This window comes from Sander vitreus, chromosome 11 (assembly GCF_031162955.1).
Source record: "Sander vitreus isolate 19-12246 chromosome 11, sanVit1, whole genome shotgun sequence".
Taxonomy (NCBI): domain Eukaryota; kingdom Metazoa; phylum Chordata; class Actinopteri; order Perciformes; family Percidae; genus Sander; species Sander vitreus.
In genome coordinates, this window is record NC_135865.1 from 17,375,960 (window position 1) to 17,403,943 (window position 27,984).

The following is a 27,984-nucleotide window of genomic DNA, read 5'->3' on the forward strand; positions in this document are numbered from 1 at the left end:
TGTTCTTAACCCCACGGTTTTCTCTCTGTCTCATAATGGAAAGCAGACACTGGACAATATACATTGGCTACAGTATTTTTCAGTTTGTTTCAATATACTGACAGCGATAAAGTCATAGCAAACACAGCCCATTGTCTTGAGAAAACATTTGTATTTTACAACATGCTCTTGATGTGACACAATGATGCAAAACAGTCTATGTAATTTAGTTTTGATGCTGTGGCCTTAAGGCAATTTTTATCAACAGATGTTATATTAACTTATGCACACTAACATTTCATTACTTGAATGAAATAAAAATGTCTTTTGCAAAATATTTACTTCGTTACTGGCATTTTTTGTGTTTTTGTTGTGTAATTCATTTTTAAAATGTTTTTTTCACTTAAAGAGCTAACATTGTAGTCAAAACCAGAACAAGCAATCAATTGTGATTACAAAAATGGCTTCCAGTATTTCTTTACACATCTCAAAATCCAACAAAATCCTGGTGGCATGACACGGAGGTGGTAGTGTTCGCAGCTCTGTCTGCAGGGTGGCTCATGGGGAGGTCACACAGAGTTCAGATTTTTTCTTTCTTTTTATCACTTGTCTACTTTAGTTGAAAGGGGATGCTGCAGAATTCAAGCCATGTTACTCCAGAACAAAAAGAGATGTCAGAGCAAATCTTGTCAACAGTTGTATTTGGCTCAGTGTGGGTTAGAGTGTAAAGCAAGACTGCCACTTTTCTCTATGATGGTGTTGGCCTCGTTTTCTTTTCACTGTTGTGTTGTGAGAGCTCGTTCAAGCTATAGTAAGAGATCAAGTATAAATGAGTGTAAACAACAAGTGTACAGCGTATTAAATTATCATCCTACTGAGACACATTTTTAGCACGCCGTATGTCTTAAAAAAAAGGACAAATCACACAGGTAATCAAATGAAGTCACTTTTATTAAATCTTGTCAGAGAGAAACCTAAATGTGATTGAACTGCACTTGCGCATTTACAGATAATAAATATTTAAAAATGGCTGAATTGACTGATTTCACATGTGAAACATTTTTGTTATGTGATTTATTTATGTGCTTTTTCCTAACAAAACAATGACAAGGAAACATTTTTATTACACGGCTTCGGAATACATTGTATAGTGACTCATACTTCTCAAAGTGCTATGACTTAAAAAAAAACGTTCAAAAACATTACATTTAAAATAAACAATAATACAACCTTCCATAAACATCAGAGTCAAGAGAGTCTGCTCGTCACCCTGTCATACACTTTCACACATGAATGGGAAAATGTGTAATATGACTTAGACATAAAAAAAAAATTCTGGCGCTTATTTGAAAAGTAATTTCAAACTGTAAGCAAACCCTTAGAACCATTCAGCAGTGTAATGTACATATACCGTATATGCAAAGCAAAGAAATACATCTACAGAAGCTTGTAAATCATTCCTTAAATAATTCTAATGAATTTCAACAAAGGCTTGATTAGGAATGTACACCTGGGCTATTATTTGCATCTCGTTCGGTTACTGTTTTTATTTTGTCAACAGTATGTGGACATCACAGTCAATGTGGTGCAGGCAGTCTGGTCTCTTTTTGTGTACACAAAGCAAATCAAGCAGGACAGGTTTTGTCAGTTGTTGTAGTCTGTCCCATCTAAGTGATCTGGGATGGGCAGTCCAGTGAGGACTGTTAAACACCTGTTCCAGACATTGAACACGGGGCAGACTGGCTGAGCAAAGGCAACATCAAATGTATGCAAGTGCTGAGAGCCGACAGCGTCGTAGAAAGACAGAGATCCAGAGTCATAGTCCAACAGCACTCCGAGACGACGCAGGTGCGGGGAAGGCTCGATGGGCAACTCCTTACTGTTGTGACGCACCACCCACGAGTTGTTGCATCGAGACAGTACCCAGGACGCAGAGTTTTTGCCAACCCACTCTTGTTTCGGTGCCGACTTGTATGCAATGCCCACTGCAAACCTGCATGCCCAAATGGAGAAAAACAAACTGTGAGATTTCATAAATACAAGTACATTTCTAGCATTCTAAGTTATTACAATTCATTCTGTGGGGAACATGAATGTGTGCACCAGATTTCATGGAAATACATCCAATAGTTGTCAAGATAGTTTACCCAAAACAACAAAATGTCAAACTCATGATAGCACTATAGCAAAATTCAGGGGGGTTACCAAAGTTACTAGCATTCATCCTCTGGGGACCATGAATATTAAGTTAAAAAAAGAAAAAAAAAATCTTTCTTGTACCAAACAGGAGACTTGATAGGAAACGCTGCTTACTGTTAGATCTGAATGATCAAATAGTTGCACGGCAACAGAAAGTAAATAAAAAAAAAAAAACATTAAGGGACCAAAGAATAGTTTGCAGATTTTACTTTTTGCCATTTACAAAATATCACGGCAATCCTTCCAATTCTCCAATAACCCCTTGACATATTTCAGTCTGGACCAAAGTGGTGGACCAAACCATGGATACACACTGCCATCCCAAGAGGGAAACAGGTAAATGTTTACCATGTGCTTCCTCCTATCAGAGCTTCCCAGTAATGGCGGCCGCTGTCGATGTAGACATTTCCTGTGACACCGTAGCTGCTGTGGCTGGAGAAGCGGTCCTGACTGTGGCTCTTCTTGGATGACGTCTCGTCCCTCTCCACAGTCAGGTTGTCATGGGACAACCTCAGCTTCCGGTGAGCTGACTTTGGGTCCAACTTGAATGGTTGACCTTAAAGAAAGGGCATGTTAAATGCTGGTTTCTATAAGATGCAATACAATTCTAATTGGAAATGAATTATAGAAAAATTCTTGACAAACTGTTGGTCTTGAGTTTCCCTGGTTCACTGCTGCGGTTTCCAGCCTGATTTATGGCCTTCAGTATGAAAATGTACTTGGTGCCACACTGAAGCCCGTGCACAGTGTAGTGATTTTGCTTTATGTTTGGTACAATCATCCAGCTGTCAGCAGAGTTGCACAAACCTGCAGCCCAGACAGACAAGAGAGTCACTGACAAAGTACAAACCAATTGATCATGAAAAAGCATGTTCAATTAGCCCCTGGTTCATTGCTGGAAATTAAGAAGTGGGACAATAAATAATTATATGCAGCATTTCAATCTATAGCTACAATTTTTGACTCTATAGTCAAATTACCATTCATCCGAGTGTGCTTGAGCACAGAGGCAGATGAGAATAAATTGCTTGATCGAGCATGTTGTGACCTTGTTAGAGCAATCAATTTAATCAGTCAGCTGCTCATTTCAACCCCGAGATAATATCGAGCTCATGAGGTTCATCTAGATGTAAATCCAGTCTGACTGAGCTGTTATTTTCCCCCCCATCCCTCACTGCAAAAATTGCAGTGTATATAGGTAACATCTCATTACCCATAAGAGCCAGGACAGAGCACTCCACTCCTGCTAATACAATACAAGACAATATTATGTTTGGATAGTGTAACGTAGCCCCCAAAGAATTTAAAGTCCTTGAGTGAAACCGCTTTCAAATCCCTCCATCATTGTCATGTTTCCCACCACAAACATTACACTGCACTCCCACCAGAGACCTGCATATAGACTTACTGACAACATTAGATTGGCTGGTAAAGATGGCATACTGAAGTTCATATGATACAACAGAGAATTCGTCATCTGATGTCCAGTGAACTGTGATCGTGTCGTATGAAGCTGTACATAATTCCTCACGGATTACTGGTGGATTTGGTGCTGCAATCAGAAAACAAAAGACAAATGTTTTTCTGAGACGTTAATGAAAGCTGAGTGGATTCTAATATGCACACAAAAATCACAATATGTTGCAGAGACCAGTGGTAGTAAATAGCACCATCCATTTGTGTCTTTTTATTCTGACGTGTAATTAAACTCGGTTGCAGTACCCCCAGCTATTATAGCTACAGACCCCATGCAGAGTTAAATTCACCCTGCACAATAGGCGCTGAGCATAAACAATCAAACCTGTATTCAGCCGAAAATAAAGCTTAGCTGTAGCCTTACACTTGTGAGCTTTTTTGTTTTCTGTCGCTAAGAGGCACATCGTTGAAATAAAAGTCTCTGCTTCTGTCCATGCCAAAGCCTTTAAATTGTATGAATCTATAATTGAAGAATAAGGTGAGGATAGTTTAAAATTCCCTGTTTGGATAAAAGGAACGTAAATTATCTAGTTTGAAGAACTATTAGAGTGCGAGTGAAAAACTGCCCAAAAGCTGTAGAGTAACTTAATTCATCTGGCAGTATATACTGAGCAAGCACTAGATTATATTAATTAACAGATAGGCTTCGTGCCAAAACATAAATAATATTGGGCTTAAATTGCAATACCCTGCTCACCTGTGAGGTAATCTAAGCTTTCAAGCATTTTCTTCTCCCTGGTGAAGTCCAACGCAAAAGTATCAAAGGTATCATTCAGGTTCATTTCTGGTAACAGAATTTGAGAGGAAGCTGTTGCCATAGAAACTCTGTAATAAAGAAGTATATTATTAGATGATGACGGTTTTATACACCATATACACCACACTGTTGTTTGTTGATAGTGTTGGCTTTTGTTGTTCCCTCACCTCTCACAGGTGCTTTTAGCCGTTTGGAGGAAGCGAGTGTGGTCTGTCTCCTTGAGAGTTTGGTTGGCCTGCGTGATGAGGGAGGAGGACCTCTCGATGCACTGCTTGCAGCTGGCTATCTGCTGGGCTAGTTTCCTCAGCCGCACAGACTGGGCAGAACAAAAGGACATGTTGATAGATGAAAAGCTTGGTAAATAACCAACCGATGTACTACTTACTGTATGAGGCACCAACCTGCCAGATGCTAGATTTGATTTTACCTCACCAATTAGAAAAATCCTAACTGGGGAAAATCTGATTTACACCTTTGACAATTAGATTTTTCAGTTGTGTAATATCCACAACACTGTGAGCTTCAACCTGTTTTAAAAGCTGTCCTGGCACGAGAGGTGTATGTATGAAACATCCCTCATAACACTGCCATAGTAACCAGACCCTCCTGTCCCGCATCTGTGCCTTATTGGCTTAGTGGTTGAAAGCAACCTCAGAACCTGACACGAGGCACGGGGTGAGGAAGGAAAGAGTCCTCCTCCAGAGAGGGCCATCACAGGAAGCAGGGGTGATCTTACTTTGACACTGAGCAGGGCACAGCATGCCACTGCCTCTCTAATGGCATCAAACATGGGAAAAGAAAGGGAAACGATTCAAGAGGCACAGAACACGCACATTTATTGCATGGATTCTGTGCCAGAAGTTCTCCTGATACTGAAGACAAAACACATCAGTAAACTCGGCAGTACGGTGAGTATTTCAGTGCAAGTAGCTTTAACGAGTGTACAAAATCACACAAAAGAATTCATCCAAACAGATCTGAGGACATGTTGTCACCAGCCCCCCGTCTGAGCTTTAAGGTCAGAAAAAGAGGATGAGCGATTTTAAATCAGCTGAGATGTCAGAAAGCTTTCTCTGAACCATCAATGCATTGTAGGCCTATGTTTGAACCTACTGAACCTAGGCCTACTGAACTAGTAAAAGCGTGTTTTACTGTGTTTATATGTAAGAAGAAAAATGTCTTATTGATGTTTTCAAAGGTGACATAGTCTCATCTCAAAGAGTCACATTTTGAAGAGTTTTTGTCATCCAACAACAGTGAATTTGTTACTGCTGTATTCTGATAAAGAACAACATGCTCAGGTGTTGTATGCTAGCTTATCAGCTGTGTTGGAAAGCAAGGTTATCAACACGCACAAGGTGATAAACAAAACAAAGGTTATCAAGACACAAAAGGTGACGAACAGTACCTTGCCCTCCTTTATCTTGGTAGCTATGATTTGTCTCCGCTGCTGTATGATATTAATCAGCTGGTCACACTCCTCCAGCAGCTTGTTTTCTTGTCGCGACGCGTTTACCTAGATAGGACAGATGGACAAATAAGAGACAGTGTTTTTGTAAATCATTTACTTTGACAAAATGTTTTGCTGCACAACTGCAGGTCCACTTGATTAAATGCTCTTTCAAATACATTAACCTTGTGCACAGTGTGTCTTTTTTATCCCAAACAAATGCATGATCACAGTCATTGCAATGAACATGTACACAATATTTGATTGCTTTATTTGATATGCTTTTTGAGGAAACACATAACTATCTACTTTATGTGTTTATTTCCAAGTCCTTGCATACATATTTGGCCTAAACATTGGCTCTGAAAATGCTAAATTTGCAGCAAACTGTATGCATATTGCAGAAATTATTTACTATAGACTAATGAGCCCTTAATCTTGTTGACGTGTTGAAAAGCCCCTCTCAGATACAGTAATTCATCACTGTGTTAATCATTAAATGAGTTGCCCATGCTATGCCACAGTAGCAAGGAGCCCACACCTGAAAGGTAAAAGATAAACAAACCTCACCTCCACATGTTGGCAGGTTTGGATGAGTTTGCCCATCAGACTTTCCAACTCACTGGTCCTCTTGATTAGGCTGCTGAGGTTGGAATCCAAAGCTTGCTGCAAAACAAAATTGAAAATGAGTATTTCATTACACACTGCCACACTCATCAAACTGTAAACAGCGGAATAAATCTTGGAGGAGAGATAGGTGAATGGGAACATAAGGACTGTGTGGCTGGAGTGTAATGGGCACAGGAGAGGGCACACAAGGCTGCCACTGGATATGACTGGCCACATTTGGGTTTCGATCAGTGTAGAGCCCGCAGTCCACCCTGTGTGCCAGAGATCCCATCATACTGCCTGCTGAGGCTACGGAGCTAAGCCGAGCATCTGCCAGTGATTTGGACAACTAAACCCCGGCTGTGTTAATCACTGACTCAGATCAAAGGCTTATGTTTCAAGCTTAATCTCTTACTGTAACTGGGTAGCATAATGACTGTGTGCTGTGGTAGTACAACACATCTTCTGATTGTAAAGTATTATTGTAAGATGAATGATTGATTAATTACAAAAGTGTAGTCCCACCAAAAACAGAGGTGTGGGAAAATGCTGCAAATCAAACATGTATTGACAGGTGTTTTAATTGCACACACTAACAAAGGCAAAATCTAAATTATTAGTCTTGTAGGATGCTGTAAGAAGCCCAGGTTTTCAACTGAATCAGATAAAAACAAAAGAATGAAATTTGCATTGTAAATGGTATAAAATACAAGATGGGTTCAATATTCAATTTATCTCCATATATTGAAGTACAAACATAAAACTTTTCCCTTCAAAAAAAGCCAATAGAAGAGAACAATCTGTTAAGAGAGGCCTGTAGTGGGTAGACCTTCAGCTTAGACGTCTCACATTATGATTTCATAAGGTGGGAGCCTCACTGTGTACTAAAATAGCAGAGGCTTTATTTTACCGCTCTCACAAATATGATTTATTTATATGAAAGAGAAGGTGATGAAAGCCTTTTCAGATGCTGATGTTGATGGTACAGGTGAGGTGAGTTCAAACTTTTAAAATGGACACATGAAACATATTAACCAAACCGATGTTGAATATAGCCAAATGTGTACGGTTTAAACTCTCCCCCGACAATGTTGTTGGTTGAATATGAAAAGGATCACATGAAGCCAAACAGAGAAAGGGAGAGCAAATGGAAAAGGCGGAAAAGCCTGAGAGACATTTTAGTGTACTGTATTTCTCGATGCGCCTAAAATACAACTTCTCCTGCAACATTAATACTCTCTGTGTGTTTAGACAGCTCTTTCTAATGGAGGTCTCTTTCCGAGAGTCATTTCAAGCTGATGAGAGGAAAGAATAGCAGCTTCCTTTTGCATGTGAATGCTTCTGGTCCCACACCTTTGCTTTGGCCAGTCTCTCTTCCTTCCTTTCACAGTCCAGAGAGAACACTGACAGGACTTGGGAGTTTTATCCTGTGTCAACATTAGAAGTTGTATCCAGATTCTGGCACTTTATCCTGTGAACACCACAAGCCCAGTTACACATGCGTGGTTTTAACTTTGTTTGAGGACTGTGTAAGCTTTCATTGAATCAGAAACACATATCATTGTGAGGTATTCTAGTGTACAAATATACACTATTATCTAGTATCTGTGAACTCAACACTCTACATGCACTTCATTACAGGCCCAATTAGTATTTTTTATTAACAGTATATTATGGGTACAGTATATTCATTGTTTGACCTGCTGCGTTTTCTCTTCTGATTATAATTTCCAATATGGGTCTGTTTTACAAATATTACTAATCAAAACTTTTAGTGTATATTCTCTATTGTTAGGCTATGTAGGACATGTCACAGTAGAAAAAAAAAAACCCATGTAATAAAATTAACGATAGCTGAATTCCATTTAGCTGCTTTAGTTTCAGGCTCCTGGTATTGTGTCAGACTGACATGCCTTACTGAGATACTTAAATACAACAGAGACATAGTTAATGTTATTAGTAACACCTGTGCTTTACCTACAGTATAACATGTCAAAATGTCTGGCCTGTTATTAAAATACTTGTCAGTTATGTACTATATATAACTCATACTGTATGTTTTTCAATACCTCTTTATAAAGTGGAATACACAACGCTATGAAACTTATTATTTTATGATATTATAATTATATAATTATATTTATTATATACATGTTTTATTTTACATAATCTGCCTTTCAGCAGAAAACAAACTGGCAATGTGGGTTTTTGTTCCTGAACATGGCCAAAAGGTTCTTCTACCTTTACCCCATTGCATGTTGGGATTATACTCCAACCACTCCTATGACCCTAAATAGAAATAAATTGGCAGAGCAGGATCATGTCACATAATGACCAAAACCAGACTGAAGGAATTACTGCATTATACATGCCTGCTTGCACACACATGTACACACACACTCACGCTAATGTCACAACATCCCCTTCTGTGGGAATTTCTGAGAAATGTGAGGCACTGTGGCTGTAAACATGTGTTTGGGAAAACCGGCAACTATGAGCAAGCTCAGCTGCACACCTCCTGGGTCCACGAGAAAAGAACAATTTCTCTCTGAGATGGGAATTGCTGTTTTTCTTCTGTCACTTGAGGCTTCTAACAATGCAGCTAAGTGCATGTTATATCAGTCAACAGGATACACTGACAAATAAATGCATGAAGTGGTAGAATATATCGCATCATAAAATTGCATCAATCAACTGAGGATATTATAAAGGAGAAAAAACAGATCATAGCTAGTAAGTTTTTAAGAAGATAAAGGATAAAGGACTCTACTCTAAATCCGACACCATATTGTCTTTAACCACTTGAAGAATCTGCCTATTGAAAGATTAAGAACAATACGACTACACTGAAGAATAAAACATAAAGCAGTATACTACATTTGTCACATTAAAGGTGCACTATGAGTTCCTGCATGGTCAGTAAATTTCAAACAAAACAGAGCAAGCTCGCCCCTCCCCCCATGTTTCCGTAACTGTCATGACTAACTGACTGTCACTAACCCCCCACCCCCTCCCTCAACCATCTTGTGCCTCTAGTGTTTGTTTGACGTTTACGACCCCTATGTTGTCTCCCGAGACCGGGTTTTTTCACAGTGTATTCAGGGGACAGGCAGCTAGCGGATCAAGGAGAGATGCCTACGATTTGAGACAAAAATGAAATCGCGCTGAAACCATGCAGGAACTCATAGTGCATCTTTAATAACCAACATGGCTACACTACCATGCCTCATTACTATGTGTCTGACCAGCAATTCTGTTGGTTTTCAAAGGATAGAGCCTTTGGAAAGCAACATACATGTCTAGGTTTTTCCAAATCTGTCCCTGAATGTGGAATTAAAGAAATGATGCTGATCACCTGGTCTGCCTCCTGGTGTGAATGACCACGCCCCACCACATAGAGAAAGCGGCCAGGGGATTTCTGCACAATGACAGTATGATCAAACAAAGGAGACAGGTTAAGGCTGGTCCTCTGACCTTTCTTGCCAAACATGTTGCAAAAGATAGCTTGCATCCCAGTTCCACTATGACCAAGCATTGTGAAAGACAGGAACGGGCACACAAAAGGGTTTCGAGTGTTACTTGTGAAACAGTAAACCACCCCTTTTGTGAGTAATGCATGGACACTGTGAGTGTTTGTGAAAACAAAGCAGCAGACCCTCATTTTTATTTCATGCAGTGGATGCCATGCAGTTCTCAGGATACACTTTTGGATGAACTTTTACAGAACTGAAAAGATCAATACTACAATTGAGCTAAAGACATAGTCCTAAACTAAAATAGTAAATATTTTTAATTATTAGCTCAAAGCTAACTTGTTATTTCCATGTCAAAGGTTCACAATAAATCTCTCTGCTGCACGATTGCCTTGTTGTGGACTATAAAATGATCCCCTGAGGTTGCTGGAGACATGATAGAGACCAACATTGTGTGTTGACAAAGCACTAACCCGTTAAGCCAAATTCTCAATCTTATGATAGAAGCAGATTGACGTCTATAATGAAAGAGCAACCTTTATGCTATGCCACCTATTATGCTCCAGGTAACAGCATCTTCTCATGCCTAATTGATATCGGCCCATCTGCTGAAAGTGAGCACTTCCACTTAACCTAAAAACTGTGAAAGCAGTCTCTCGCATTGGGTGTTATTACACTTGAGACTTGTCAAGAGAGAAACAACCACTCCAACTCACTTCATTTATACTATTTGTCTAAGGTTTATGATACATCTGGTCTTAAAGTAAAAGGCTGGCAATATTACATTTTTTTTTATTATAAACAAATCCCAAAATCAAGCCCCAAGCCCATGTTAAATATGCTTATCTTTAACAGCAAGTCATGAATATATAGTTTCATTTAAAAAAAAAAAAGAAGTCAAGATTCCTCCCTTAAACAACTGGGCACTGTCGTTTTTAGCAAATGTTACTCAAACAGAAGAAAATAGCGTCTTTGGCAGGGACTGTTTTCAGCCATGGATCTGTTACACTAGCAAGTATTCACGGAAGGAGGATGGTTTGACTATGGGATTGACTCAAAATAAATTATATTGTCCATGTAATGCAATCTATGCAATGGTGTGGCTCATTTATGTGTTTTTGAACAACAATGGAGGTCTATGGAACAGCCGAATAAGCTATATCAGGCAAAGACTTGTTAGAAGGATCAAGTAATGGTTGTTTTTTTTCTTCATGGTATTTGTTGACAATGAGAAAAATATAGACTATTACCACACATTACTGTAAAATTGAGTTGAGTAAGGAAGTCATTTTGTAGCGTTAGTTATTTCATATTGTTTATCATAGGAAGTTTACAGTATACTGTCTGTGAAGTGCCACTGTAGATTTCCTTAAAGATAATGCTTGCTTCACATTTGATTTACAATAATATGCCTTTCACTTGCCATAACATTATGCAATATTAACTTATTTGTACTTTAAGTTAAAGTACTTATTTGTAAGGTGCAGATTATCTGCATTATCTGCATAATTGCTCTTCACAGAGGGGTCTGATTTATTACATATTTAACAAACTAGAAGAGGTAGGGGTTCGAAAGCATTTTATCAAATCCAAATCCAGTATCAAATTCACTTGGACCAGGAACCGGATCCAAAATGGAACCAGCAGTTGAAAACCAACCCTAAAAAATAATGGTTCAGCTAAGTCACAGTGAAAAGCAACTACTGACCAATGTTACAGTACATGAGACTGAGAATGTTAAGAAGTTAAGACAAAAACATTATCATCGCAACTTTTTATAATTTCCTGATGAACTGGTTTATAGTTTATAGTGCCTGCACACCTTTCTACATCACTAAACTCAAACCTCTCAAAAGCTCACTTTGAAAGTTTGAGTTATCAATAGCTTGTGTACCTGTCATACTGTGACACTGTAGCCGATGTTAAGGGGTTTAAAAATATATATATACAGAAATTAGCTTTGAATTCTGTGGGAAAGTTTTCTGTAGTGCATTATAAATCTCCAAGCATTCCTCTAACTACAGATCATTTCATACCTTGAGTTTGTCAAATCGGTCACCGAGGGCTGCCACGTGGTGGTCCCGGTGTCGGCCAACCAGCTTACACAATGCACAGATCAACTGTTCATCTGTTACACAGTACATGTTGACCTTCTCATCCTCGTGCTCCAGACACATAAGCCCTCGCAGATGGGAGTCCATCAAGGGCTCGATCAAACGGTGGCCCGTGAACGGCTTCTTGTTGGGGTGGGTGGCCTTAAGACATTCATCACAGTACGACACCTCACAGGTGACGCAGGTCTTCACAGCGTCCTGTGGAGGGTCCTGCTCACAAAACTGACACTGCACCCGGTCCCTGGGGGAAGTCATGGCTATGCTGTCGAGGACGTCTCGCTCGCGCCGAGTCTCGTTAGGAGAATTAGGTCCGCTTAGAGAAGCCTTCTGATAGCGGTCAATGATGTTCTGTAATGTAACGTTGCGTTTGAGTCCCTCTAGGCCCCTCTGGTTGAGGGTGATGACATAGCGACAGGTTGGACACTGAAATGCGCTGATGGACTGAATTGGCTCGCTGGGCGTGCAGTGTGAGACCAGGATACGATGGGCACAGTTGAAACAAAGGCTGTGAGCACAGGGCAAAAGCAGCGGGTCCTCAAAGAGCTCCAGACAGATTGGGCAGGTCAGTTCCGACTCCAGCGTTTCCATCTTCAGGCAAAACAAAGTGAGGTCGTCAGCGAAATCCAGGGAAGCTGATCAGCTATCTGTAAGGATGACAGAGAAATTAATTAGACATTGGTGATAGCTATGAAAAGAGTTAAACTGTGGGAGGTTGTAAACACTCCTTCAATAGAAGGTAATGAGTTGCCTTTAATCTGCAACTATTATCATGATCACTTATTTTTCAAGCAAAAATCCCAAACACTTCTTTGTTTCAGCTTGTAAACTGTAAGGATTTTCAGCTTTACTTTATCTAATGTACTAGTCAATTGATTATATATTGGATTTTGGACTGCTGGTCAGACAAAACAAGGTATTCGAAGGCATCACCTTTGGCTTTAGGAAATTCTAACTATTGTTACTATTTTCTAAGATTCTATAGACCAAATGATTCATCAAGAAAACAATTTAAAGATTAATGAAAATAATCCTTGTCCAGGTTTGGATGTGACATTTACTTGAAAACATTTTTAAATAAAAAGATCATGCATATTTTGTTTTATTATCATAAGTACTTATGATAAAAAAAACAAAATTACCCAGCCCTGTCTTGAGTTTCATTTAATTTCCCCTGCAAACTGAATATGAAAACATGAAAATAAATATTACACTATGTAAATATTTGTAAGAGATATCTGATTATGGAAAAGAAGCAAATTGAGAAGGTAAATCCAGCAAGTAGGAGAATACTCAAACAAAAGATATTAGTCTGATTATTATACATATTTCAGACTTCTGTATGGTCTGAACTAACAAGTTCAAGAATGCAGCTCATTTTAATTTGGCAGAGGAATAGTCTAGCCTATCCCCATGTATTCCTCTCTACACTGTAGTCGGAAGGCAAGCAGGCCAGTGAGGACTGACAGCTCAGCCAAGCAGAAGTGTATTGGCCTTCTTGCTGATGGCTGGGGCTCCACGCTATCATACAGACACTAAGCCTTTGTTCAGGGCCAGTCAGACACCCCAGCTGCGAGTGGACACACTGTGCTCACAGCGTCTCTCTATGTGAACTCTCTACCTCCACTCATTATGTGTGAAGAAGGCAAAAGCTCATTATCAGGACAGTCGGGCACAAGTAGCCTTTTGAAGTTGTGAGGATACAGCAATTACCTCTGAGCTACAGACCTGGGTTTGTTCTTTCCATTCTATTCAAATCTTCACAGACAGGCAGCTATCCCACTGCACTGTACAAGAGGCGATTGTTGCACTTGTCTTCTCTGACTGTGATGCATCTGTGGGCCTTTGTTTCTTTGCTATTTTGTTCTTTAAAGACAAAGCGGCGAGTTTTGCAGAGGATTAAACACAACCTCTACACTATGCAAATCCCTTTATGCTAAACATCAAGCTTTCTGGCACAGATTTTGTTTGAAAGTTGGTATTTTATCATTAACATGTTCTTTTTAAATTTCAGATAGTTTGCAGTGAATGATTATTAATGAATTCATGCATCTATAATTAGCCTTAAACCAAACGAATTGCTACAGAGTAACCAAACTGTGGCACATGAAACTACACAATTGCATGCCTTACTTTTTAGCCATTTGTTTGACATGTTGTTACTTTAACACACGAGACAACATCACAGCAAAGCTATCAGCTACAATATAGCGGCTACTCAACTAGCACAGGTCTCGTCAAACAGGTTAAGCTGTTGCTTCAACCAGGCTGTCCTCAATACAAAAATGAATAAAGAGCTTTGTATGACAAACACAATGCAAAGACGCTAATCCTCTGATGTCATCGTCTGTGGTATAAAATACCCAGAAAGCTTGTAAAACAACACTGTGGCAAAGAGCCACTGCAAACTGTATTACAGCCCCCAAGTACATCAGGCACTCCTGAAAGCTCTCTCCATTCATACACAGTTTACTATACCCACCGATGGATTCCGCCCCACTTTGCAATGCCGAGACATTTCTGCTGAAGGAAAACTTCTGACCTAAATCATGAAAACATATTAACATCAACAAATGCACCAGCTATAAACCCCAGCATGCTGTAGATATTGGCATCCAGTTGGCACAAGTCTTCACAGCCACAGTAATCCTGCAGCAGAGCTGTCATTAGGAAGAGATTGAGCAAGAGGTAGAAAGCACAACAGGAAAAGTTGCCCGACAATTCCAGGAAAGCCAGCTCCACCTACAGCTGGAGCGCTAGCCAGTACTGGAAGTAGAGAGAGAGAGAGAGAGAGAGAGAGAGAGAGAGAGAGCAGACAACAGTGTGTGTGAGAGAGAGAGAGAGAGAGAGAGAGAGAGAGAGAGAGAGAGAGAGAGAGAGAGGGAGGCAAAATCAGGAAAGCAGAGCCCTAGCCCATGCCCTCACAGGCAGGTTAGTGTCCTCTCAGCTCTGTCCATTCAGAAATTCAAAGCGTCAGGATCAGTTTCAGGTTTCCTTGTGTGACCACCCCTCTAGCTTCTAGCAGCACAATGCTGTTGATTAGAACTTTTCTTGGCTATGCCACCAGGGATTCGAAGAGAAACACTGAAGACACAAACACAGCTGAGGGCCAGCCTGAGAGGCTGCAGGACTCCTCTGTAACATGGGACAGAGGTCTGCGACTCCCTCAGTATTCAAAACACAAGGTGACGTGGAAGAAGCAAATTACATCACAGACTGTTATCTGTGTCTCCAGTCTGTGTTGTACTATGTAGTATGTGTAATACACCTCAGGAGTGCCACAATTCAAAACAACATATCCAAAACTATGTCTATCTCTCAACCTGCTGACAGCAACAACTGAAAGTTGCTAAGCATACTCTCTCACAAATAGGACTGCAAATGAAGAAAGACACCACGAAACATCATCTGCTACGTACACCTCTGTCCCAGTTGGCCCATGTGGGCCAACTGTGTACCATCTGCTTACCATGTGCCACTATTTCCAGACACACCCCGCTGTGCTGCATTTCAATTATCCTGTCATTCAAAGAGAGTCCCCAGAGTGGCTATCTTCTCTGACAGACAGATACACACTGTAAATATTAAAGAGACGCTAAAGTTTCGACAAAGCGGTGGGTGTGAGCTGCATTGCTGGGGATATGCACATGGGAATGTGACAAGCATTCCCAAGGTTTCTCTTTATACGGTCTCCAACTGGGATGGATTTTAGTACCATGAGTTCAGCAAAAGGACTTGAAACTGAGCACACACATTTGAGGGGAATCCAAAATAAAGGAGTTTGTTTAAAAAAAAACTCTGCCTCTCTTCTGATTGCTCCCGTTTCAACATTCAAACACAATTTACTCACACGATCAATGTATACTGCTTTCAGAATACCTTAATATAGATAGACAGGGCATTGATATGCTTTTGCAATATGACTTTTATTGCACTCAGAGGCATGAATCAGGTTACCTCAGAACTACAATGCACCCTTTAAGACAGAAGAATCACAAAAGCTATATTATGGTATATAATACCCAGAATATCATATGAAATCTATTTCTCAAAAAAAGCAATCACAAAACACATACCAATATGACAACCAAGTTTGCTATAGTTTGATGAATAATGCGTGGAATGTGTAAATGTCCTCCTTTTGGGAACCAAACTACTACATATGCTCCTAACTGTGTGGCTCTTTGATGAACTTGAGCACCAACTTAACATTTGGAGTTTTATTTGATTAGGAAGTAATGGCTCATTTAGAGATGAAACAATTACATTGTCTCAGATAGGAAGACAATTTCCTGCTCAAGCACTTTCTAATCCTTTTGGTTATGGTGTTTTATCACCTTTAATGATGGCTCTGAGCCATGTATTCAGCAGCTGAGAGAGTGATTGCTCTTTGTCTTCTTTCCTGGGGCAGACACCTAACATATTTATCTGTAATCGTGTCTTCACAGCGTGGCTGTGACCAATGTGCAGCCTGTTGCTGCTCCCTAAAGCAGCCAGCTCAGCAGCAGCCCACTCAGGCCTAATGTAATTTACAGCTGTGGCAGCACAAGCCAGCTGATTGGACTGACAAATCTACCTGATCTGCAGCTGCACACATTACCGAGATTAGCTGCATGAAGCCTTGCCCTGACCAACATCCATTATTACTGATTATTAAAGGCGGATTGTGAAGGGCAACTTAATTACAAAAACATTTAGGCTACTGTATTTATAACTCATCTGGCTAACAGGAATGAGAATTATGACTGTCATGTGTGCGCTCATGGCAAACTGATGTTAGAAGACATACAATTGAGTTCGCAATATTGAGTTCCATACAGACTGAGAACTTGATATAGATGTCTAAAGGTCAGCTGAACAAGTTGTTTTTTTTCCTCTTGCTTTTGTTTCTCTGTGCGCTTACTGTCAGTTCGTGCTGTACCGGTCATACTGGTTAGCATCACAAACTGCACCAAACTCTCATTTCCTCTCCGAGACTTAGCAGGTGGGATCGGCGGGAAAACACCGCATCCTTTCCACAACCACAGGAACTTTACAGAATGTGACTTTCCAAGCATGCGGCTGCAGCCTGCTGCTCATTAGTCCGCATAAAAGAAATGTCTTACTAAGCCCAAAACTATCGTTCGGATGTAGTTCGTTAACATCAAAACGCACAAATCAGTTAACAGCATATGTATCTGTCTTACCTCGTGTGTGGATAAGCGATTTGTAACGTCACACAACAAGAATGATGTTTTATTTGCCAGGGAAGACATTCAAAGAGTGACATCGTGTGGCTGATTTATAATTTACAGCAAACACGTATATCTGTCCTTACTCAGAGATTTCTTACATTTAACGATTATACAAAATGCCAAAATTACATGATGACATTTTTGCAGTTATATTTCAAAAATAACTATAATTTAAAAAAAATTGCTATGTCTAATTGTACTCATTTTATATGTATGCTAAGTCTACAAGAAAACTAATTACAACAACAACAACAATAATAATAATAATAATAATACAAAAAAATTGCCCTCTCGTAAATCTTATCTTAACGTAGACTTAAAACCAATGCAACTGTTCTTTATAAATACCTCCACATGTGTTGCAATGGTGACAGCTTGATATCTATTTGTCACACTAGTGATCAAAGGCAGCGCACTCTGGGAAGATGTCTAACATTCCTCCTCACTGGAACAAGATAAGTTACTAATTAATAAGGAAAACCATAGACCCAACAGCAATGCCCCAGTTTACTCTTTGTTAGCTTCATGTAAAATGACTCCCATGCATGTAGGCCTGTCACAAACTGTGTTCAGATGTATTGCCAGAGCATATATGGATGTAGCAGGGGAGAAAAGTCAGTATCTTTTATCTTATCAGTGGAAAAACATGTATTCTGTAGGTCATGAGGCTACCAGATTATGGATGAAAGGCTGGGTTTTTCTCCCCCTGTGCTGCAGACGATCTCTCTGTTTGAGTAAAGGTAATAAAAAACGTTTATGATGACTGGGAAAAGGAAAAGGAAACCCAGAAATAATATTCAAGGTACACTCAAGTGATTGCTCAACAAATTATATTATATCCTTTTAGATAGAGCCTGCACAGATGCATGTACAGTATTTGAAGAAATTCTACAAAGTGTACACAGAATAGGTGCTTTGACATTGGAAAACTATTCCACTTACTCCCACTCTCTTTGATGTTTTTGAATAACAAAATTCCCCTCAGCCTTCTCACTTAGTCATTTTATCCCTCAAGAATTATTCACAGTTTTTCATTCACATGAAGGAATCTGTGAACACAAGGCCAAACAACCTCAGAAAACTCTGCCCGAAGGCTTGGAAAAAAATGATGATAGATGACTCTATATTTTGGTATGCGCAGTAACATATAACACAGAGTGAGATAAGAATGACCCTCTGACTTACCCGCCACATGATTACATCCAAGCGAGGAAAGAGCCACCTTTAATATCAGTCGGTGTTGATATTTGGGCTCTGCCAAAGCTGATCCAGTGCAGTGGTCTGAGCTTTGAATTGAGTGACTCGTCTCTCCTATTCTCTGTAAGTTTCTGACCTTAACTCTGTTCACCAAGCCCACTGAAAACTAGGAGGATTGAAACTTTGCACCCTCTTCTCTGCTCTTACTGTAGAGACTGTACCTATCCCATCTAAACACAGTGGGCTGCAAATTGTTGCATTGGCCAATCACATGAAAGGGGCAGGACTTCTGCTGGTTTGGTCTATCACTGGAGGCTACCAGTGTATGGAGTGTTGCCATAACTCTCAACAAAGCTTTTTTTGTCATCCCCAACTTAACATCATCCAAAAAGCTGAAGCTGCACACAAAACAAAACAACATTCAGTGCAAATAATAAAACGTTGTCTCTTGATTTTTGCATGATTGGTGTGATGACATTTGTTGTTCAGGCAAAATCTGCTGTCTGGAAATGTGTTTCATGAGATGAGATTCGATACAGCCAAATTAAATAGTGCATAAGTAAACACAGTAATCAATGATGATTATTCTCTACAGGAAGGACAGTGACGCTTTGTGTCTGAATCAATGTCCCAGTGCACATGCTAACGTTGGATGAACACAGATATAATAACAGACAATCCACTGTTTTTCTCACACAACCGTATTCTGCTTGCAGTTGTCGTGCGCATTAGCACAGATGGTGATCAAGCAAACCACCTTTAGTTGGGAACCTACATTCAGCAACATTATTGCTAAAAGCGACCCCTTTTGTTTTTCCATGTGAATACATTTACTGAAATGAAAACACGCAGGAATGTATTGTGGTTTGCGACAGTTGACTTATAGTGTTGAAAGTTGTCTCAGATTGCTCGCATCTGTTCACCACTCTTTGGCTAGGTGGAATATGTTTCCAACACCAACATGTGCTGGCTGACACGATGGGCATCCAAAATCACATTAAGTTTGATCCGTTTCTCAGCTCTGGATCTGAGCCCGCATTCACTATTTAATTTGAGGTTTGAGGTATTTAGTTAGAGACCTCAAACGACCTTGTCAGCGACATCAAGTCAGTGTGTTTGATATGGTATCTCTGTGTAAAGCAAATGTTTATGTTATGTGGTGAAACCACAGCATATAAGGCATGGATTTATTTGGATTAGTAGTAACCCATAACACTTGCCAGGACTCATTGTGTTTCAGGTTAGCCTGCAGGGTTCAACAAAGTATGAAAAGAAATGTGAGAGCAACAAAAACAATTTAGATTTGAAGGCATGTTAAGGCAGATAATGACTTGACGTAACATAAACCTATTACCATCTTGGTAATTGCATAAGACGCAATGCAAATGCAAAGCTTACGCCAGTATGTACATAATGTGCAATACAGCCTAAAAATTCAGTTTAATTCAGTTGCAGAGGAAATTCATTGAAGAAGAAATAACAGACCATAGCTGAAGCATTACCACTGATATTTTGTTTTCATTGCGATCTTCAATTTTCTATAAGTCCAAGAATAATTTGCTGAATTTCAAGCATATAGAAGAAAAAGCATGCAGACTTTAGCACACAGAAACTTTTTCAAAGCCAAAGAGACCTAAAGGGGACTTTGGAAGTCTCCCATTGGAAATACAGATGATCCCTTACCTCGCAGTCTGTTAGTCAGTCAACTAGACAGCCCATAGTCCGGGTGACAGATGATTACAGAAATAAAGCACAGGAAGATTTTTCTAAAAACATTGGCTTCCCTCAGAAGAGTCCCTTTAGCTCCTACTTTCTGTCTAGGCTCTGCTTCGTCTGCCTCACCGCTATCTCTGAAATTCTCCTCGCACAACCTCTTCTTCTCTAATCCTCTCTAAAGGAAGCCAAAACTGCTCCGAATGGTTCAACCAGGCGCCGACTTCTCAGGCTTTTCCCCTCTTTGTATTATTTTGTTGGCTGGGATCATTAACTTAGTCCCATGAGAACATAAGGAGGTAAATAACCCCCCTCCTTCCTGTGGGAGGCTGTCAATCACAACTGATGATGAGGTGGTGAGGGGGGCGCTTTTAGCAGCCAAGGAGGCACTCCTGATTGGTCACCGGGGAACAGAGGTGCCCTGCATGACAAATGGGAGCACTGGGATGGATAGGCCTTGGAGAGACTCTCAGCTGAGGTTACGTGCACATTTATAATAGACCTTTATGCAGCTCAGTCATTAACATGTTATTCAAAAAGAAAATTAAGCTATATGGAAATGAGTAATCAAAGCTGACACAGCAAATGTCTATTTTAAACAGCTGAATTCATGAAAATGTAATTTACAATGTACACTGCTAAATAGCTAAACGTTAGGGTTGACATGAAGATCTTTAAATGACTCTTTGGTACAGTCTGGACACTCAGTGGGGGGACTGGGGGCAAAGCATAAAGCTTCTGTTGCCATGGCGGTGTGGCAAGAGCAACGATGCATCTTGGCACTCGAGCCAAATACCACTCTAATCTTTTCATTGGCAAACTTTTCAGCTCTCTCTTCACAGCTTGTTTGTTTCTCAGTCAAGCCTACTGCTGTCTGTCACTCTCCAGTTCCTTCCAACATCCCATGCCAGTCCGAAGTCTGCTGCATTTTGTAAGGAAAAGAAATGTGTAAAGACACTGTAAGCGGTGAAACAATAGCTGAGACGGGTCACTCTGCTTCCAGTGACCACGACTAAACTCTTAAGCGGACAAGTAAGGAGAGACAATAGACAAATTAAGCATGACTTTCACTCATTCTGCACACATTACCCACACACTAATGGATTTGTAAACAGCATAACACACATCCATTTCCTATGTAAAACACACACAGCAATGCTACATTATTCCTCAGATGTATGCCAACACCAGTAATTTATAACAGCAAGAAAATCTACAAGACAGTGTTACTGCCACCGCTCAAGGCTGCACATTGCTATATATCCAAAAATTGCATGTGAAATAATGACTTTGCCTCTTCATTCTCTCACACTAAGATTCATTTCAGTGCAATAAAATGCCATAAAACTCATGACATCTACATGGATTGTGGAGTCACACTGACATTTGAGGCCAGTGTTTTCTAAAGGTGAAAATGGTTTTACCCACTCCCGGGTCAATCCAAAGTCACTCCTTCTTTTCTGAACTGCAATAAACATTAAGTGGAAAAAAAAAGGTCTGTTTCTGTTTTAACCATTCCAAAAAAGAAAACTTGTCTGGGATGCGGTTTAAGCGACTGTTCCTACTTCACCCACTGGAAATGCAACCTGATCCTTGATCCAGGCTAACACACACAGTTTCTGTGGCTTTCAGCCTGGAAAATGGACCAAAAACATATATACTTTTGTGCATTTATGTGCCTCATTATCAATTTAACTTCCACTAATCAAAAGAAATATAATGTATTGTTCCAATCCAAATATGTGACCTCTACTGAGTCATGATGTATCAACTTTGACAAAAGAGAAACTGACTGTTCCATCATAGCTTTTTGATAAACAAAAAGGACTCTAAGCCGCAATTTAATTCAGTCAAGAGGTTGGGAAGCGGACAATAACAATTATATTTCTTGTTTATGTTTTTGTAAAATATGTTAAAGTTCTTGGTGTAATCCTAGTTAAAATTACTTCCAGAAAAAAAATTGAATTATACTGTATATATATATATATATATATATATATATATATATTCCCTTATCAATATGTAACAGCACTGTCAGAATAATTATTCAAAACAAATGAATATTCATCCCCACTAAATAAGGCCATTTGCTGCCTAAAGCAGTGGCGGTTGGCACATTGAGCTGTATTAATTGGACAAAGACCTGAAAAGGGCCAGAAAAGCCTTCCTGAAGGAGCAGATAAGAAGTTGGAAGAAAAAAAGGCAGTGAAATGTAATGTTAAATAAACTTTGATGGGTGAAAAAGAAACAGGATTTCTCTCAGGGAGGAGGCTAACATCATCATCATCATGTTAGAAGGTTGTGCTTCATATTGGTACTCAGCCACAAGCAAGTGCAAACTCATTTTGTATGCATTCTGAACAAAGAAATCCTGAAATCTGTATGTAATCTCAGGATGTCCAAATCTACCTCATACAGAAATGGAAACATAAGAAGACAGCTTCATACTGGACAAGAGTCATATTTAATCAGCAGGAGGACACAGTGGATATGGTCAAAACCACTTCACCAGAATTGCTCACTAAAACAAATCATATCATAATCAATCAATCATCATCATAACTTTTCAATTAAATTCAGCAGCTAAACAAAAGGCAGTTAGCCTGACTTACGTGCTATTGTCCAGCGGGATCCTCTAAAACACAGCGAGAAGATGCAACTCCCACTGATGGCTCAGCAATCAGTAGCACATGGATGAGAGACTAAACAAAACATACAGTAGCATCCTGGCTAGTCTCTTTCCACACTCCCTCCCTTATTGCTAGAGATCCCCACCCTGCTCCAGCCCCAGCCGTTTGCTAACGCGAGCATAAAACATGCCCAGGAAGCGTCACTTCCACTGTGTCATTTCATGGATATTGTCTCCATTAATGTCCGGGTCCATCAACCCCCCCTCCTCTGTGGGGTTGAGCTCTTGCCCTTGGCTCCCCACCCTTTCAGCAAAAAGACAAAGATGTAGCAAATGGAGAGACAAAGGGGGGGGGGGGTTGCATGAACCTTGGGGAGCACATTTTTGATGAGTTTCTGACTACACAACCAGGCCCTGAACAGATGGGATCAGTCTCCAGGGCCCTGCTGCATGGTTGCATTTAATACACAGCTCCATACATCCTCACAATAAATGTTTTATTCTGCTGCTCACTAAATGGCACTCATCAGATACAGACCACAAACAAGGCAACACAAACAGAATATCTTCATCATGTTGTGTTTTCTTAAGCCCTAACATATTACTGCAATTAAAGCACGTGCCTGATTGATTTAGCACATGCATTGGCATCAAGATAGTCTTCTTGAACACAGATCTAAGCAGCAATGATTGTTTTCCTAGTATAGTCCAACAGCTACTCCTCATTTTGCCAGTAAAAAAATAAGATGAAAGCGTAGTCTGTCCTCACCATGGCAAAGGTTCAAGATTTTAATTGCTTTCATCCCCAAGGCATCCTGCCCATAACTGAGCAACACACAATCAATCCAAACATCAAGCAAATAAATGAGCATGTTAGTGCCAAGCCAATTAACACTAACTGTAATTTATCTTCAACATTGAGGTGCAATTCAAGAGAAAAGTCCCCCCTTTCAATTATTAAAGCTATGTATCACAGAGGCATGTTGAAGCTTATACAATATCTGCGATGCCAGTCAATGTCTACATGCATTTAGTGTGGGTTGTGATTAGCTGGCAGAACATATAGGACTGTTGTGAGCATTGACCTGGAGTTGATTCTTTCCTCTGAGTATATATGCTGCTGTTTGATTGGTGCTGTGTTCATGGTTTTGCCAACAACCGAATCAATTGTCAATGTAGTTATCCTGTGTAATATGGTGTAGCAAACAATTAAAAGCTCTGAACGTAACTGGTGTGGCTGAATTTAGTATAAAACATATTTTACCTTAACATTTTTTAAATGCAGATTTACATTTTGATAGTTCAGGGATGAAAGAAAGCTACTTAAGTCTTCTTAAGGAGCAATGCCTTAAAGACACTTGATTAACATTCAAATTGATATACCATTATACTGTACATCTGAAATTGTAGTTATGGTTTACTATCTGCTTTCATGGAAAGATTAAAATAACGTTACAGTATAAAAATTCTGACAACACATGAAAAGAAAGAAATGAAGTCCAAAGGAAACATCATTTACCGAGAAAAACAGTTATACTTTGTGGCTGAAAGCAACACAATGAAATGCTGCACTGTTTTTCTCATTGAAATCACACAGTGAAGGAATTTTTGGGAATGTAAGGTCATGTGTTATGTTTAGTCCACACCACAGCTCCGTTGCCTGAAAGCCTTGGCTTTTATTTTTTCCTGAAAACATGAATACTTCTGAAAAGGGTGCGGTGAACGCCTGCTACATTCTTTGCTGCTTCGAGAAGTCTGTAATTGCTTCCAGCTTCTGAGGGATCTACTGTAGAAAACAAGTGTCACATCTTTATCAAGAATCTCCCCTCGACAACACTGAACTTATCTTATCAGAGATGGTGCAAGTGAAGCACTCAACCACTCTTCCATCTGCTAACTCCACCTAAAACCCAACCCCCAAAGCCTAAATATACAGTCTTTTTTTTAGTAGCACTAGCATTTAAAGACACTACTAATCTTATCTAGGACGTATAAATCTTTACTTTAACTCCATGCTGTTCCGCTCCATCCTGCAGTCATAGAGTCACTACACACTACACTCCTATACCAAGAAAGGCTGGACGAGGTCTGAACATCTGCTGTGTTGTGATGCGTTCATGTGTCCGAGGAGACTGTCAGAGCCAAAGGCAGAAGCCCAGCTGTTCTGGATCTGGGTTGGCAGCATCCGGGCCAAGGAATGTGTTCGAAACACTCTGCTCAGCATAAGACACTTTTGACAGTGTTGTCACTGTTGCAGTTGGAGCAATCACCAAGTGTTTTTACAAAGAAAACAAACAAACTTTTTTTACAAAACAAACTTTTAACTTTTAAGCACATAGATACAAAAAAGGCCTGTCTCTGCTGTGTTACAGACGCTCTTAAGGTTAAGAGGCAGTCAAACTGATCAGTTTTCTGCTTTTGCTGTGAGCCTTGGCTCAGTGTGGCCCTACTAAAATATCCTCACTTCATCTACATGTCAACAAAGCATTCCTTCAAGACAAGTCTAGGACATATTCCTCAGTGTTGGCCTGTGACACACATTCTCTGGAATTTGAAATAGATTAAACATTTACTTTTCCTGCAGAGGTATCGTTGATAAAAGAATACTCTTCAGCCGCAAAGTGTGGTGAGTCCACTCCACACACACATCAATATACAAGTACCCCATTTCTATCCACACTCGTTGGCTCTCACAATGAGACTGAACCAGCATTGGCTCTCTCCCTGTCACAACAAGAAGACCTAGAGAAGTCACAGCTGCTGGTGGAGCTGGCACCGCTGACCTGATGGAGACAGTTGTGTTTATCATTTGGCATGCAGATTGAAGAAACAGAGCTTGAGTGAGTTTTGAAAAATAGTAATAATACATTCAAAATGAACTGTCTTCTCTGTCCAGTTTAGAATGTGAAAAAGGGTGGTTGAAGAAAAAATAATTCAATTCCAAAGGCACAATAGATTAATATCAAGAACAAATGCTTTACTTTGAGTCCCTTAAAACAGAGGGAAGGAGGGCGTTTCAGAGCAATAGCAGAACCAGATGCTTGCAAAAGGGAACGTGCTGAAAGCCAAAATGAATTCACCAGAGTTCCCTATCCACAGTTATTTGGCACAATTACGCATACTGTTTTCTCTTAGAACAACATGGCATTGCTTTAGCTCTCACCAAAAGAAAAGTTAAGAGGAGAATAATGCCGCTCATTGACAATCATAAGCTTTCTTGTAAAAATACATAAAACGGAAAATCTTGGACAACAAAAGCATAACAATAAATTGTTCCCTGTGGATAGGAAATGTTACTTTTTTGCCAGTTCAATAATTTGCTAGCAGTTGTTTTATAAGGAAGCTGATATGAGTATATTCAACTGTCAGCAGATGTGATGCATGTGCACACAAGACTGAACTTGTTGTTATCCGGCTCACCTCTAAAATATAATTTCTCACTGAGAAGCACATAAAGTGCAGTGCTTCGTCTTGTACCAACCTGGTTGTTTACTCGTGCATTCGTGCATGTGTGTCTCTAATATATTCCTGACTGTGCTGACTGCAGTTGTTGATTCACATGTAGGAGGAATCAGCATTCAAGTATTATAGATGGCATGCAGTGATTGATGTGTAATGCTATAACATTATTTAAATCTATTTCAAGACTTCAACTTTAGCAGAAACCTTATCGGTAAGTATTAAGGTCCTCACAGTCACCTTTACACTTTTTCTGACACAACACAAAAGTGATAGTATTCCCTCAAGTGTCCCACTGCTCAGTCTGAGACAGTTAGCGTTGCTACTCTGGGCAATAGAAACAAAAATATAACCTAACCCTCATTAATCTCCCTTAACCCAATGCCGTTAACTGTTTCTTTATCAGATCTTACCTGCTTCCCCATGGCTGCGATGGTATGTGTCTCTCCTTGTGAATAAATACTAGGCTAATACAGAGTATGACTTTTAGGCAGCTGGTACTTCCCCTGAGGTAAAACAGACAGGAGACAGTAGGTTGAAGGTGTTCTGTCTGCACATACACTCCCCTTCATTGGGGTGTGTACACACACATACCTCACTGACACACACTTTGCTTCTCGTCTGCTCTACAGGTTCACACAGGAGCATGGAAATCTCCCCAGAAGAGTACTTAACCCTTGCGCAGGCTGACATTGAATGGAATAATAAAGGAAGACTCATTATCTCCATGCATTACCATAAATATCAGACAGAAAGTTGTGGAATCTTTAATTGCACCAGTATCACTAGCACTACCAATGGTACTGTTACTGAGTAGCTTTCCACATTATGTGTAGCTAAGAGAAAGAAAAATGGGTGAAAATGTGTGTCTGGGCCTGGTACTGATATACTGTAAGTCAGTGTCAGATAATAGGGATAAAGGGCTTTTCTTCGTCACCGCAGGCGGCTCTATTGAGTTCCAGGCGGAGAGAAATAAGGATCAAGCTTAAGGACCCACAGCAGCCAGCAGGCAGAAAGCAGCAAAGAAAGAAAAAACTTTCTATTAAGCAAGTTTTCTCCACCCTAATGAGAATTCATCCTGCGAGATAGATGACTCAGTCTGAAAACACAATTACATACTTGCAATAATGAGATCATATTTGAGGAATTGGGTGTAGATCCCTCAAGTGGAGAAACAGTCAAGGTTACCAAGAATTTCAGTGAGGTCTAACCTGAATAGACTGAATATAAACATCCATTGTGTCTACATGTCAAAAATGGTACTATAAGGCTGTAATGGTCACCACATCAGAAAGATTGCATTAATAAAAATATGGAGAAAATTTTGCTTAACTCACTACAAATGATGTTGCCAATAACACTGAATTAACACCTTCTCTACACTGCCAGACGTCCTGTATACCTTTGATTTTATATTATGTGAGAGCAGGTAACAGAACTAGTGAACCTCAAAGGTGAACTCAGCAACTTTTTACTGAACTGCAAAACAATGTGGTCTCATGTGTTAATTTTGTGATGTCCCAGACCATCACTTGAGTGTGTGTCTAGTGTGTGGATCCAGGAAAAAGGCTGCTAAAGGTGTGCAGGTAAGTTGAGTCCAACATTATGAGCTGAATGAACCTTTTGCCCCAAATACAAAGGTACTTCATGAGGAGTTCTTCGTGAGGTAAACATATCACAGACTCAGACACAGATTCA

The 27,984-nt window shown here is 39.9% G+C and overlaps 1 protein-coding gene across 4 annotated transcripts; it reads right to left on the reverse strand.

The window, feature by feature from the left end:
• Positions 1-912: 912 nt before the first annotated feature.
• On the reverse strand, positions 913-26,824 carry mid1 (midline 1). Of its 4 annotated transcripts, none has more exons than XM_078261982.1 (11): positions 26,700-26,824; positions 11,980-12,701; positions 9,826-9,888; positions 6,432-6,527; positions 5,820-5,927; positions 4,579-4,727; positions 4,352-4,479; positions 3,587-3,730; positions 2,824-2,985; positions 2,527-2,734; positions 913-1,972 (listed from the first exon to the last, which is right to left on the reverse strand). In XM_078261982.1, exons 2-11 carry the CDS (start codon positions 12,643-12,645, stop codon positions 1,624-1,626), a joined length of 2,073 nt encoding a protein of 690 aa, XP_078118108.1. In that variant the 5' UTR covers positions 12,646-12,701; positions 26,700-26,824; the 3' UTR covers positions 913-1,623. The 4 variants fall into 4 exon arrangements, with proteins under 4 accessions (XP_078118108.1, XP_078118109.1, XP_078118107.1 ...); XM_078261983.1 differs by lacking the exon at positions 26,700-26,824 and adding an exon at positions 18,474-18,692; XM_078261981.1 differs by lacking the exon at positions 26,700-26,824 and adding an exon at positions 14,537-14,806.
• Positions 26,825-27,984: the final 1,160 nt, after the last annotated feature.

Coding starts and splice junctions, on each gene's coding strand:
- mid1 (XM_078261982.1), bottom strand. CDS start 12,645: ATGGAAACGCTGGAGTCGGAACTGACCTGCCCAATCTGTCTGGAGCTC. Junction 2,986..3,586: donor CAGCCAATCTAATGTTGTCA/GTAAGTCTATAT, acceptor TCTGGGCTGCAG/GTTTGTGCAACTCTGCTGAC. Junction 2,735..2,823: donor AGGGAAACTCAAGACCAACA/GTTTGTCAAGAA, acceptor CCTTTCTTTAAG/GTCAACCATTCAAGTTGGAC.